The sequence below is a fragment of the Lonchura striata genome, chromosome 1A, assembly GCF_050655825.1.
Source record: "Lonchura striata isolate lonStrDom1 chromosome 1A, ASM5065582v1, whole genome shotgun sequence".
Lineage (NCBI taxonomy): Eukaryota > Metazoa > Chordata > Aves > Passeriformes > Estrildidae > Lonchura > Lonchura striata.
Genome location: NC_140741.1, coordinates 52,486,133 through 52,500,976, shown reverse-complemented (window position 1 = coordinate 52,500,976; position 14,844 = coordinate 52,486,133). Strand labels below are relative to the sequence as shown.

The following is a 14,844-nucleotide window of genomic DNA, read 5'->3' as shown; positions in this document are numbered from 1 at the left end:
CTAAAACCTGCCCTCTTTCATTTTAAAGCCTGTGTCCTGTCACTACAAATTATGACCCCAGAGCTTCTAAGTGTCCCCCTTTGATGGGATTATTTGTTCCACTTTGATGAAGAAACTGATGAAGCAATTTCAGATAGATGGACATAACACCAGATACAAATAATCTCTACGTAATTGGCAAGTGAAGTGTTACCAATAGAGTATCAGTCATCTCAGTAATTCTGTTCTATCAAGAAATATTTAAAAAATACTCTAACACTATTTCAGTAATTATATACCAATAATTCAGTAATAATACTCACTGAAACTGATATTATTTATAGATAGTATTATTTATAGATATTACTATTAGATATTATTTATAGATATATAATAGATATATATAGATATAGGTATCTATAGATGCCTATATATGTCTATATCTATATATATACATACAGATATATATATAAATCTATAAATAGATTTATAGATATCTAATATAGACTATCCTTTTCCTTCCTAGCCTTTTGTAGTACTGAACATTTTAAACTCTTGGAAGACCATTGTTATATCCCCATCCCATGCTTGTTCTTAATTAGTCTTAAAATTCTTTCATTTCACTTTTTACATAGATAACAATTATTTGTAGAATTTGGGAACAGTGCTGTTTTGTCTAGTAGCTGTAAATAGTGGGTGTTTTTGTTCCAAAAATCCAATTTTGTGGCAAATTGTCATTTTTTGCCAGCAGCACCTCATACTAGAGTCACATCAACTCAACAAGCTGCAGTTCGAGTCATCTAGATGCAACTGTTAATCTTGGTCTCTGTAGGGCAAGTGGTGAGTCACACAATGAACTGTGCCTGGCTTTATGGTAGGAAAAAAAAGTGTCGAGTACTTCTCCTTCCAACACGTCCAGGCAGTAGTAAAACAGCAGAGCTCTATAGCACCTCCTTCTGATGTGCACATCTCATTAGTAGTAGTGAGACTTAAGTGAGCTTCCTTTTCTTATTATAGTCAGTGTTACATTCAGTATATCTTTGCTTGCTTGTTTAACTGTACAGGAACAATATCTCATAAAATAAATGTATTTTGTATCACAAGTAAGTATGTCTTACTCTTCTTATTTCCAGGAAAGACTTGCCGAAGAAATTGAGAAACTGAGGTCTGAACTGGATCAAATGAAACTGAGGGCTGGTTCTTTAATTGAACCCACCTTGTCAAGGTAATATTTTGTGACAAAGTTTTCTAACTTTAAGTTGAAATAGACATAAATGTAAATGGCAAGCATTTACAGCAGGGATGTATTCAAGCCACACATAAATGTACATTGAAAATGTAAAATCTCTGCAGTTATTATTACTGTTGCTTTTCACTTTTTTCATAAGTAAACAGGGCCTTATATCAGTGAGTATACACTGAAATACTATGGTGATAAATGAAATTCTTTTAAATTATGAAATGTTTTTAAAAGTATATCCAAATACATAACTTTTTTTCCCAGACCTTAAATACAAATTAGAAACAATCCTCTTTAATGCTGAAACTGATCAGCATATTTGTGATCATATTTATTCTATAAATAATATCTTTTCTTTTTCTTTGTTAGCAAGAACTCAGTGTGTGTAGCAATGTACTACAGAACTTCAGCTGTATGTGAAAACATCATAATTGGACATTAAATGTTGTGCCTCTTTTTCATGGAAAATCAATATGGGAAGAATAGTGAGACAAATGCCATAAAAATAACCACTAACAGCTGCAAAGAATTTATCATTCTAGAAATTCCTTCTTGCTTAAAAGTGTCTCTTGAGATTAAATTTTTGCTTTATTGATAATTGTGTGCCACGTTGTTTTTATAACAAGTGACATGTTAGTTTTTAAAACCTAGCAGCACACCTACCAGACAAAGCTCATGGACCAAGACTGAATTGGGAACACTGTATTCATCTAAAGTTACTCTTGTTCAATGAGTTGTTTTTTTTCCATTAGCTATTGGCTGCCCATTGATATCCTCAGACATCTTGCTCAGTACCTGGACATGGTTTCTCCCTCAACCTTTTATTATTTCTTCAAATAATATTTTTCTATATGTAGAGACATGTAAGCTGATGAAATTCAGAATGTGATGCTTTTAACTTTTTGAATTTTTGTTCCCTTGGCAATGTGACTACTGGCACACAACACATTTTTCTTGAAAGTTCTTGCAGGGACACAGGCTACTGGCTGCTGTAACAGGAGCTTTGGTTTTTGGAGAGCAGCTTTTCTTGCTGGATAGATTAATATCATTAGCTTGTGCTCCATAAACAGGAGCTGATTAGCCCTTGTCAAAGGGCTGTGTGAACTTGATAAGCTATCTAAATATCTTGGGAATTCAGCAGGTTCTGCTAAACAGTATACTTTCCCTTATGTAACCTGACCTTATGACGCTCCCATCTCTCTCAGGCAAAGCAAGCTCTGAGCATTAAATACTTCCTATTCTCTGCCTGTATTAAATTCTGCATTGGCTGGAGTTTGTGCTTTCAGGAAAATAGTGAAAGCTGGTCAGCAGATGAATATCTACAGCTAGAAACTGGAACTTGGACTGTTTCTTTTTTCCTGCCAACTTGCTTCACAACTACCAAATATTATTGATTATGAGAACAAAGTTCTATTGAGACAATTACTGTACACAGAAGATAAATGTGTTTAGGCACTGCCCTATGCGGGTTTTTGTTGCATTTCATTTTTTTACTGTGATCATGCTATTTATATATTTTTATGTGGAGATTGCTAGTGTGTTGAGAAACACTTCTCTACTTCTGTGGTTGAATTCTCAAATGGTGCATGGACCCTTTGCTCTTTCACCTCGGTTCCACAGCCCATGGTTAGGATGCTTTTATTGTATCATGCAGTGAACTTTTGGTGCTGCTGTTTGATTAAGGACAAAGATCAGGGCCCACTGTTTGTAAACAAGAAAAGTACTGAAGACATCTTGTCTAAGCCTCAATGAAATATCCCAAGATTTACCAGGGCTACAGGAAAAATTGGGGGTTAAAGCACTGAAAATGTCATCAAATAAAGATTAGTAATTCCTAAACAATATTAAATATCACAGGTCAGTTCACTAATATTTTCATAATGTAGAGCATAGACTTACAGCAGGAAAGCTTTAATCGATATGCTCGCTCATGAACATAGAACATGATTAGAGTAACCTCAGGCATAATGAGGTTATAAATATACAGGAAAATACATTCAGCTGCCAATTCTAATTATCCTGAAATGTGCTTTTTCCTGTTAAAGTTTTGGATTACATGTTTTTCTGAGCATACTTTAATTTAAAAAAATCAGAGGTTTTATTATTTGGTGTCTCCCTAAATTTTCTTATACAATTATTTCAGTTTTTCACTTTTAAATTATGTTTTGTCATGTGATTTTCTCCTTTATTATGTGATACATGGAAGTTTGTTTGAAAAAATAAATCTGTGTTGCTAGACTGAAAGTCATTGGATTGTTGTTGTTATTCCTATTATTCTCTCAGTCCTCTTATGTAATTCTGTTTATAGACCTCATCTGGACACATCAACAGAGCTGAGGTACTCAGTGGGCTCACTGGTTGATAGCCAGTCTGACTATCGGTCAACTAAAGTGATAAGGCGGCCTAGAAGAGGCCGGATGGGAGTACGCAGAGATGAACCAAAGGTTAATCCCTAATTTCTTCTCATATATTCCCTGATAAGAGAATGTGTTTGAGGCTGTTGAGCTTGCAGTTTGTGGGGTTTTCTTCCAGAAAGAAAACAACAGCAGAAAAAATAACCCACCAAACAAGAAAACCCAACCCAGAGAGCAGGGTTTTTTCTATACCTGCTCAGAGAACTATTGTACAAAATGACAGCAGAAAACGTTGAAGTTTAGACATAAAAGTTCAAATATACTTGATTATTTGTCTTTTCAGAGTGTCTTTTTGTATACATTTTCCTTGGAGTAATTGGGTACCTAAATTACAATTATGTGAAAAGACTTCATGCTATTTGGAGTAATACTGTGAGCGTTATGGAGCGCTTATAATTGAACAAGTATTTTGAAGTGTTAGTTGCTTTCCTTTCCCATTTTTTTTTAAGTTCGACTTTGCAGTTTTCTCTGACATAAGCCATACATGTCCTACTTGCTGCTCAGGTAAAATCCCTTGGCGATCACGAGTGGAATAGGACGCAGCAGATCGGTGTTCTGAGCAGTCATCCTTTCGAAAGCGACACCGAGATGTCAGACATCGATGATGATGATAGAGAAACGCTGTTCAGCTCCATGGACCTGCTGTCACCAAGTGGCCATTCCGATGCCCAGACTCTGGCCATGATGCTCCAGGAGCAGCTAGATGCAATCAACAAAGAAATCAGGTATGTAGCCTGAACCAGCTGTGATGCATTTATGGTTACAGCTTCAAGCTTCTTTTAGTGCTTGAGTTCAGGTACTATTTATGGCAATTAGGAAATAGCTTGTTCATTCAGAGGATTGATAATGTGTCTGCTTTCCAGAGGAGAGTATTGATTGTGTAATATCTTTACAGAGAGTCTTTCTTTCCTAATGATAGAATTTTTTTTTTTAAAAACATTCCAAGTGAAGAACTGTTGGCCACCTGAAGAAAAGTAAGTTAGAGATTTCACAAATCACTGTTCACAGTCTGCTTTTCAAGGTCTTTTCCACTTCTACATGACTCCACTTGTTCAGTAACAACCTCCTACCAGAAATATTTTATTTCTGTGCTCTTCATGCTTTCTTCTGGCAATTATCCCTATGTTAAATCCAATATAAGCCACATATTCTAAGTCATGGTTTTGATTTTCTCTGTAGATACAGAATATGATTTTTCATACTCCAAGTTGGATTATAGTGTTTGGATATAGGTAATGAATAGAATATATCTTAATAATATCAGTGCAAATTTAATGGAGTGGTAGAGAATCAAATGACATGTTTTAACTAAGTAATTTTTATAAATTAAACCATATTTCAAGCCTAAAGTATTCTTACGTTTTTCAGTAAGGGCAACTTTAAAAACTTCGGTGTATGAAAAACATCTTCTCATTAGCAACTGTTTTCCTAAAAGGAGATGAAGGAAATTAAAGTAAATGTATTAGGGACCTTCTGGTAATACTGGAAACTGTGGTTAGAAATATAATCAAAACAAGACAGACTGATTTGGCAAAAGATAATCAGTCTCTGATCAAGGTAACTTTAAAGGAAGAACACGGTTGGAATGTATTGATTTTGAGTACTTTTTCTGTTTAGGGAAAAACCTTTCATTATAAATCTAAATCTTTGCATTTTTTTGCTGTCTCAGAATGTGCTTGTTCAGATAGGATTACACTGTTTTCTCAAACCTTTTCCTACACCTGTCAAGATACAGAGTCAAAAAGATATTTTGGTGTTAGGAAGGTAAATCTCCTTGAAACAGTGTACATAAAAGAAAGAACCTTATCCATATTTTCTGTTATTACAAAGAAGTCAGCACAGTGGCCAGCTCAAGCATTTATATTTGTTTTTAAACAATACTAGTCTTTTGTCAATACTAAATACTAGTATAACAAGTAATACAGTAAAGGGCTTTCACAAGGAACAATACTTGCAGGTGATGTAGTGGGATATTATTTGTGCCACCCTGAATCAGATCACTCTTATACCTAATCCAGGGTCTTGACTCAGATGGTAGGTACAGTTTTACCTAACAAAAGAGAAGCAAGTATGCACTTTCTTTACAGCCATTTTTACTGGAAGTCTACTGAGGGTAGTTGATTTTCTCAACTGCTAATCTTGTACTGAAGGATAGGCTTTTATTATCATAGCAACTATTATTAAAGGACAAGGTATATAATTTTGTAATTTTTTTATATGGTTCAGGAAAATTGTTCTACAAGGATCGTTCTATAAGCTGTATTGCATTTCATGTATTCCTGGCTTGATTTTTTTTTTTTATTGGCAAACACTATAAGGATTTTTCAATTTTTTGAGATATCAAAAGAGATTAAAAATGTATTTTGCCTTAGATTTGTTTTATTATACAAGATGATTCAGGATTTAAATTACTAAAATGAAAAACATTGTTATAATTATCTTTCAAAATATTATTGGCCTTTAAGTTTCTTCCCTGCATTATTACAAAAAGACTTGTAGATGTTTTACACAAATTCTGAAATGGATGTTAGGGAAGAAGTTTTATCACACCACAGGAGTTTTTGGGCTTCTGTTTTCAATATATTATGGTTTTATTTATTGTACTTACTTCATTTCACTCAAAAAAAGTCTGGTTCACAGTTTCAGCCTCCCCAGACTTCTTATTCTGTCATTTCACGTTGACCCCTCATAATTTTTCCTCCTCTTTGCAAATAAAAAAGACTACTCCCAGCACAGATTTATGGGCAAAGGACTTAAAAACATTTTATTTTAAAGACATTTTTCCATTCTAGGTGCAATCACAATTAAAAACAAAACTAAAGAACTCAGTGGAAACAGCCTGTTAAGCTGATAGATGTTTAAGAAGCTTATATTGCTTGCTAACAAGAAATTGATTTTAATGAAACTCACTTAAAAACACAGGGCTTTAGAAACAACTATCATTTTTTCATCAAACTGTAGGGGTAAACCAAACAATTTGTTTTACATGTTCTCTTGTTTTATTAATATGGGTTATTTTAGCAATTCCCTTCTTAAAGGCCCAATTTCATTTGACTCTTAGCTTTGTGATTTAGCAAAAGGTAATCAGAAGAAGCTAGCGTAAGCTTGGAATTAGTTATCTGTGGTAAATCGGATTGTTAACCCCCCTGCCTGGTTCTCGTTCCTTTGCAAAGGAACCTATATTCCTGAAATGTCATACATCAAGCCTTGCTGTTGGACTCATTCTTCAAACAGGTTTTGAGGATGGAGGAATTGAGAAAAATAATTTGATAACTGGTGATTAGGAAAATAATGATGGAAAAGTGTCTCTTTTAGTTATCTGTGATATTCATCTTTGTTTGCTCTTAATATCAAATCTCATTTGAAATGAAATGGTTTCTAGTTTTGCTCTGGGTATATGAAGAGACAAATACAACAAGAGCATTCTTCTTTTACTTCATAAGGTTAATCCAAGAAGAGAAAGAGTCGACAGAATTGCGTGCTGAAGAGATAGAGAACAGAGTGGCCAGTGTGAGTCTGGAAGGCTTAAATCTAGCCAGAGTCCACCAAGGTACCTCCATTACTGGCTCAGTGACAGCATCATCACTTGCAAGCTCATCTCCTCCCAGTGGACACTCAACTCCCAAACTCACCCCTCGCAGTCCAGCCAGGGAGATGGACAGAATGGGGGTTATGACACTGGTAAGAAACCTTATTGACAGTATTTGATGTGATATTTCTTGTATTAAGTACTTAATCTTTTCACTGTATGACTGGCTCATCTCTATAATTAATTCTTCATTCATGTCTTCCTCATTCATACAGATAGCAAATTCTCTTGAATGTGGACATTTGGTGTATTTGGGTTTTGTTATAGTGGTTTTGACCATTGCATTGATTCATAGGATTACTGAGGGCCTTCAGCACACAGGCTGTGGGATTAATAAGAAAAACAGAACTGATCACTGGAATTACTTGCATGTAAAAAATGTTTACTAATGGAAAGTTCTTAAGTGATACAGTTATTACACAATAGTCCTTGGAACTACTGCTGAGTTTAAATTTCCAGGAAATGTCTAGAAGACATTTGGACACTCTACCACTTTGTATATGGAATCATTTGGGTATACTTTTATATTTGGTATACTCTTTTATCCTTGCAGCGCTTTTATGCATTCTTCATGACCATATATCATGCACAATGAAATGAGTTCTTTGGTTTCCAGTAATTCATTTAACTGATGTATTTCAATATTACAGGTGGCTCATACATAGATATCAAGTCACCATGAAATTACTGTGCAAATAATTTCTAACATTGCTGTATTTTTGAGGACACATTCAAAATTTTCTGGTTTGATTTGGAAAGGGATTTACAAGGAATTTAATTTTGATCCCAGATAAAAAGAAATAGTAAATCTGACAAATATTTGAAGATAGTATGTGTCAACATATTTAAGATGTACAACTCTGATATTGATTAGAGTACAGATGCAGGGTTCAGTGTGAGCTACAAACCAGTTTGGAGCCGGGATGAATTAATCCCTTTAAGTACCAGGAGAGAATAAAAGCAGACCACTGTGCTGATGAATAGAAGGGAATAGAATAGGATATGCATAAACACAATTTTAATTTGCATTTTCTCTGATAATCATGTCACCCACGTCCCCATGTGGTCCATTCTTGGGAAGTAATAGCACTGATTACCTGTGGAGCCTTTCCTAACAGAAAAGGTTGCTAAAAGCAGCTGGAAATGAAGTTTGGCTGTTCCTTCTTCTCAGCTGGCAGTATGGGCTTTTGTTGATGATAATCTAAACAAGTATTCCCTTTTCCTGGGAATATTCACCTCTGCTCCTCCCAGTTTAGGATGGTGTTTGCTGCCACCTTAGGACCTGAGGTTAGCAGGGAGGAGGTCCAGGCAGGCAATCTTAACCTATTCTTTGCTGCCCCCAGTTCCCACTGCTGAACAGCAGAAATTAAAATATTGATTGCACAGGTGGAGGAGGTGAGTGTGCAGGCTGCTGTCCTGCCACCTGCTTCACCAAAGCAGCACCTTCTCAAATGCACAGTGTGTTCCCTTTCCCCAGCTGTTCAAAGGAAGCAGTCTGGCTGTGGGTAAATTGCAATGGTTGCCCCACCTGCACTGCCTGGTTGCCTGGATTTGAAAACTGTACTTTTGGGTCAATAGGTTCATCTGATTCAAACACAAAATGACAGCATAGCCTCTGCAATTCAGGTTGCCATGATCTCACTGGCATCCATTTCTAACTGTGCTAAAACTGAGTTGGATTTGTCTGTCTGACTTGCAGTTGAACTCTTGATTTGCTATAAGCAGTAGAAGCATTCCCCCATAGTGTGCTCAGCAGCACAGCCCACAGTTTTGCTCACCTTCATCAACCATTTCAGGACACTTCTGCCCTGCACTGTTTCAGCAGGAGTTCAGTGTTCAATATCACTTCCTTGCTGTCTGGGAACAGACACAAATCTGTCAGACATCCTCTAAATGAAACTTTGAGTTGGGAAGAGATTTAAGTCTGATCTCTAGAGCTCAAATTACCAAAGGACCCTTTGTTGGTTAGCTGGAGAAACAGGACTGCATGAGTTTCCACAGCCTGAGTGCATGGAGTAAATAAATCCTTAAATTAACAATACATCTACCAAAAATAAAAATGTAAAGGGGGTTGAGCAAGACCCATTCTAGCAGTCTGCTGCTGCCAATTAATACTGAAAAAGATAGATAAATAGTTATTAATTTCCTGAAGATGCCAGTCATTTTTTTCAGGCATGGTATTTGGTGATGATATTTTGTGGTGTTACTTGGTGGGACACCAATAATTTTATATTTGTAATATAAAACTTCTAAAAAAAACCCAGTTAAGGATAACGTAAGTACTTATATGAAAAGTCAAAAATAGAAAGTCCTACTATAGACTTGAAATGTCCAATTCTTTGCTAAGTTTATGAAATTGAATGAGAGTGTAACTTTAGGAAAAATACCCAAACCTGCTTTCCCAGAATGACATATTTTTCAGTTATTACGTCAAGTCTGTAATTAGTATATAATATGGAGAGTGATTAATCTTTGCTTCCCACTTCATGGATGTGAAAACAACAAATATGAGGCTTTTTTATGCTTCAATAATATTTATTAATTGGGTTTGTTTTTGTTTTGTTGTTTCCACTTTTGTTACCAATCTAAGCCAAGCGACCTAAGGAAGCATCGGAGAAAGGTATGATACTAGGTTTTTTAAAGTTTGGGAGAGCCCATTTATCATACTCCTCTGCTATTTAGATAACTAAATCTTTGCTGGGGTCCATTTCTAGCAACTGCATCCCTTCCTCTCCATTTCATTCTATGCCTGAACATAATCAGTAATCCTATCTGAAATGGTTCCAGGGATCATAGCTAAGCCACAGAATCAAAGCCCACCAGTGATATCTTGGAGTAGCAGCCCAAACAGCACAAACTTAAAGGAATACTTACTTTTAAAGAAGTATGGACACAAAAGTATTACCTTCAAGTGTATTTTGGCCATTCTTCTTGCTGGAGGAACTATACAGAGAGATTCCTTGAAATCTCCTGGAGCAATATAAATTTGTTTACAGAACTGGCACTGATGATGAAATTCCATGATGTTATTTAAGATAAATCATTATAATGCTATGACAAAATTCATTACTGTCAAGCATTCTGGTAACACACTGTGTAGAGAGTGGTCATGTAGTCACCCTTATATCCCTGAGAAACTTAGTTAACCTAATAATCCTGTTTAATGCAAGGAACCCACTTACACCTAAGATTGTCTTCATGTTTAGACCTTCACCAACCTCTATAGCATAAAGGAATGTACTTTTTCCACAAGCATAATCTCATTTCTTTTAAATATCTGTTTTAATCTGCCTTATGTAGAAAATTGTTTTTCCCAATAGCGTATTAAAAAAAAAAAAAACCTTACAATTTGCTCGTAACATTGCACTTGAAATCTTACATGCTTCAGTCCACTTGACAATTTCATGCAGTGTATATTGAAACGTTCTTGAAAAGCTAATATGCTCTCATTGGATTGTCTCTCCCCCAGATTGCAGTAGTTGAAGAAGATGGGCGTGAAGATAAAGCCACAATCAAATGTGAAACTTCTCCTCCTCCAACACCCAGAGCCATCAGGATGACTCATACCCTTCCTTCTTCATACCACAATGATGCCAGAAGGTAAGATATTTGTAATGTGGATTGATACTTCACAGTTTACCACATATTATTGTTTTCAAATCATGTTGTTTAACTATTCCACAATTACCTGATTTCTTCCCTACTTAATGAGAGAAAAAATCCTACCCATTGTTTGTTGCAATGACCCTGAAAATGTTTATCAGTGCTAAAGTACTCTGCAGGGTCGGCTGAGCTCCAGGACAGCTTTGATGGATGGAGACGAGACCTCTCTGAAGGCTGCTCTTAGGATATCAGGTTTATTAGGGATGGAGAAAGGTCTTGCTTGGAGCTGCCAGACGCAGCACGTGGCAAGGCCTGAGGGGATGAGGAGGGGAGAGACAAGAGGTAGAGAGGATGCTCCAGGAGAGGGTGGAAGTTCCAAGGGGTTGGGGGTTCCAAGAGAGGGGAGTTCCAAGAGAACATCTGGTTCCTCAGAGACCCCTTATCAGGGGGCTTCAAGGTGGGCTGGAACAAGACTTGGCCAATGGGGTCACAGACATCTGATGCTTCAGGGTAGGGGTACAGGTGTGGGATGAACCATACATTTTGGGGGTTGAGACAGAACAGTCCATTTGACTTTTGGACCTATCTGTAGGTAAGGGCATTGTCCAACCAGTAGGGGGGATTGTTTTCATCCTGGCTGTACTATTGTGAATCTTTTGCGCGGCAATCATATTTATTCATCCTTTCCAACATCATACGCTGGGTATTTCTGTTTTGAGGTACAGTTTTGATGACTACTGGAAGTAGTAATGCTACATATCCTAGAAATAAAATCAGAATGCTGACTACTGTATTTTTCATAAATTGTTCTTAACAAAGTAAAAATATTTATTTTCAGCCTTGCCTAACAGAAAAAGTGTGGTCTTCTGTTGCTCCGTATTTTGCCAAATAATTTAAAGGTGTGATTGTTTCACTTGTTGGGAGATCATTACTAAATTATAACCAATTAATTTATTTGCAGAGCTGCTTGGAAGAAAATAAAAATGTTGATATGTTATCTATTCTATTTCTTTATTATCATTTCGCAGTAGTTTGCCTGCTTCATTGGAGCCAGAAAGCATTGGTCTTGGCAGTGTCAGCAGCAGTCAGGACTCCCTGCACAAAGCTCCCAAGAAGAAAGGAATCAAGTCTTCAATAGGACGATTGTTTGGTAAAAAAGAGAAGGCTCGACTTGGACAGCTCAGTAAGGAATTAGTGGTAACAAGCTAAGGTCACCATTTCACTGCCATTTTTCCATTTTTTAATTCTGCTTTTTTTCAGTTTCCAATTGGTTCATGTTTCTGTTTTGTCTAGCACAACTTTCCCATTAAATTTAATTGTTGTCAGCAGTTATATTTGTCATGAGTTTGCCATGACTGTAATGTAAATGAAAGGAGAGTTTGGGCACAAATTACTGGAGTCTTCTTTTTCACTGAATCTGGTGCTTCAATGGCTGTTGAATTAGGGTAGCAATGATAACACTATTCTTGAATAACCACATAAAGAAGAGGTGAGAAGTTAATTAGCAATAAATGGCTATAAGTGGTGTACCTATGTGATACAGAAAGTCCTTGCAACCAAGTGTAGCTGCTTTTCAGATTTCAGTGTGTCAGTAGATGCCCTCTAGTGCCTGTAGCTGAATGTCCTTTTACAATTATGCTGCTCACAAGCAGTGCTTAGCTTTATTCCTACTTCCGTCCTTTTCCCATGCCAAGACTATTTCATTCTACTTCATTCATGGCAAAAGTTTTCCTCTGCTTATTTCTATAGGATATGTCTATATGGACACATGCCAACACAAGTATCAAATTGTAATGTGTCAATAAAATTGAAATACTGTCTATTTCCTAGTCATGCATATGTCACATAATACAAATTTGTGAGGCACTAAATTTTACTGCTATGGTGACCATGTCACACTTGTAAAAATAATTTTAAGGCCTTGCAGTAAACATTAAGCAGCAAGCATAAACCTGAAATTGCAATGTGTCCTTATCAGAACTAACAAACCCATTGCTAAAATAGTACAGAATAAGAGTAGGTGCTCTTAAAAAAAAACCTACCTAATTTCTAACTGCAACCTGAATTCCCCCTTTTTTCACTATGAAAAGAATAAAACTGATTTATTCAATCTTTCAAATGAGAATCTATACATGAGTTTTTCAAATACACCTGTATGCCACCATCTGCATTGATGACTAATTTTATAACTAGACTACAACTAAAGTTAGACTTTATTAATTCACATTTACATTCCATATAACCCTTTTATTGATACTGATGGTTTATGCATAATAATCTACGATTTCTCAGTAAGTCAGGAACATAGAGAACCAAGATGCAATACATGTGTTGGTCTTCCCTGCGAGTCTTTGGAATGTATACAAAAGTGAAATAACAGTTTCAAAGACTATCTCAGGAGCAATGAAATTTGGCAATTTATTGATTTCCTAATTCCTACTGTGATTAATAATGCATACAAAGATTTTTATAAAGTCCATTTGTAATTCCCCATACTAGGTTATGAAATTGCTAAAAGATACTTGTGGCTTGCAATTATATGAACTTTTTGTGACATCCATTCTTTAATTGAAGAGCAAAATTTCAATATAATGCACATTTTAATTAAGGAAACTAGGTTTACTAGAATGTATAAAATGAACAGTAAGACTGTTACTTAATCAAAAGGCAGGAGTAAAATATTTTTCAGAAATTAAAAAGACATTAAGCAGATGAATTACAGGTAATTTTTCTCATCTTAATTTTTAACATCTCAAAAGAAAAGCATTTATTTAGTCGTCATTTCCATTCAATAGCAATATCATAGAATCGTTGAATATCCTGAGTTGCATGGGACAATGAAATCTAAAAATAGTACTTGACTCAGTTTCACAACAGATGTGTTATCTATGCAGCTGCATAATTAGGTATTTAATTTTAAGGTATTACATCACAGAAGTTTACATAGCAATTCCTATTACTACAGCAATGCAAAATATTTGTATGGTTTTCATAACCTAAAATTATATTGCAAAATCAATAAAAATAATGTAATTTATTTCCTTGCTTAAATTATACACTCTAATTTAATACAGACATATGCTTCTTACATTTTTTAATACAGAAAATACCTTTTCCTCAGAAGTATGTATTTATATACTCTTATTTAATAAACAATTTTGAAGCCTCCAGACTTGTATTACTAAGATCAAGAGAGCCATGCTATTCCAAAAAATATTTCCTTGCTCTGTGTTCTTTGCAAAACCTTGCAAAAAAAAAAAAAATTCTTTTCAACTCTTAAACTTGACAGAATTTTGTTCTTTTATTATTTGGTAATTTTACCTTCTCTGCTAAACCATTAGCTTTATTGTTCCAAGCCAAGTTCATGCCTTAGGAGATCTTTCTTAGAATCGAGATTCAATATTTCTAGATTCTTCACGTTTTGTCTAAGTTTTTGGAGAAAGAAAAAGGAATGCTACATGGAGCACAAGTGCACTTTCTTTCCTTCTTTCCTTCTTTTTTTCCTTCCTTCTTTTCCAATCTTCTCTCTTGACAAGCACCACATTAAGACAATTTTGTATTCTTCTCATGTTACTTTTTAAATACTCTAGACCTTAAAACAAACAGTATATTCCAGGCATTTTTAGAATTGCCCAAGCAAGCTGATGTGCATGGCAAATGGAAAGGTCAGCTTGTTAGGAAACATTTATTGTGGCTACATCCAATATGAGGTGTACCAGACGTTTTCAAAGGCCAGATATATTTGGAGAATGGAGAAATGCATTATGCCCAAACTATCTCCAACCTGTAATAAGTCCTCACTGCACTGCACTCATCCCATCTCTATCTGACATACTGAGAGCTGCTCTCTCAAGAAAGATATGGAATGTTTATTGTTTGCTGAATGAAAAATGTAATCCAGAGGCCGCAAGAAGCATGAAATGAGATTCTGTAAGACTTTGACAGGCAGATGACATAAAAAGTATACATTCATATTCTCTACATTTGTGAGATGCATTTGCATCATTCTCTTTGTGAGA

The 14,844-nt window shown here is 35.6% G+C and overlaps 1 protein-coding gene across 11 annotated transcripts in view; it reads left to right on the top strand.

The window, feature by feature from the left end:
* Nucleotides 1-14,844, top strand: part of PPFIA2 (PPFI scaffold protein A2) — a 286,279-nt gene that overhangs the window by 234,492 nt on the left and 36,943 nt on the right. For all 11 annotated transcript variants that reach the window (XM_085570346.1, XM_085570345.1, XM_021528045.3 and 8 more), the window contains 7 exons: nucleotides 1,113-1,204; nucleotides 3,528-3,663; nucleotides 4,138-4,358; nucleotides 7,077-7,314; nucleotides 9,813-9,842; nucleotides 10,692-10,822; nucleotides 11,854-12,008. In XM_085570346.1, coding sequence (XP_085426472.1) covers nucleotides 1,113-1,204; nucleotides 3,528-3,663; nucleotides 4,138-4,358; nucleotides 7,077-7,314; nucleotides 9,813-9,842; nucleotides 10,692-10,822; nucleotides 11,854-12,008 — 1,003 coding nt within the window. The remainder of the gene's footprint in view (nucleotides 1-1,112; nucleotides 1,205-3,527; nucleotides 3,664-4,137; nucleotides 4,359-7,076; nucleotides 7,315-9,812; nucleotides 9,843-10,691; nucleotides 10,823-11,853; nucleotides 12,009-14,844) is intronic.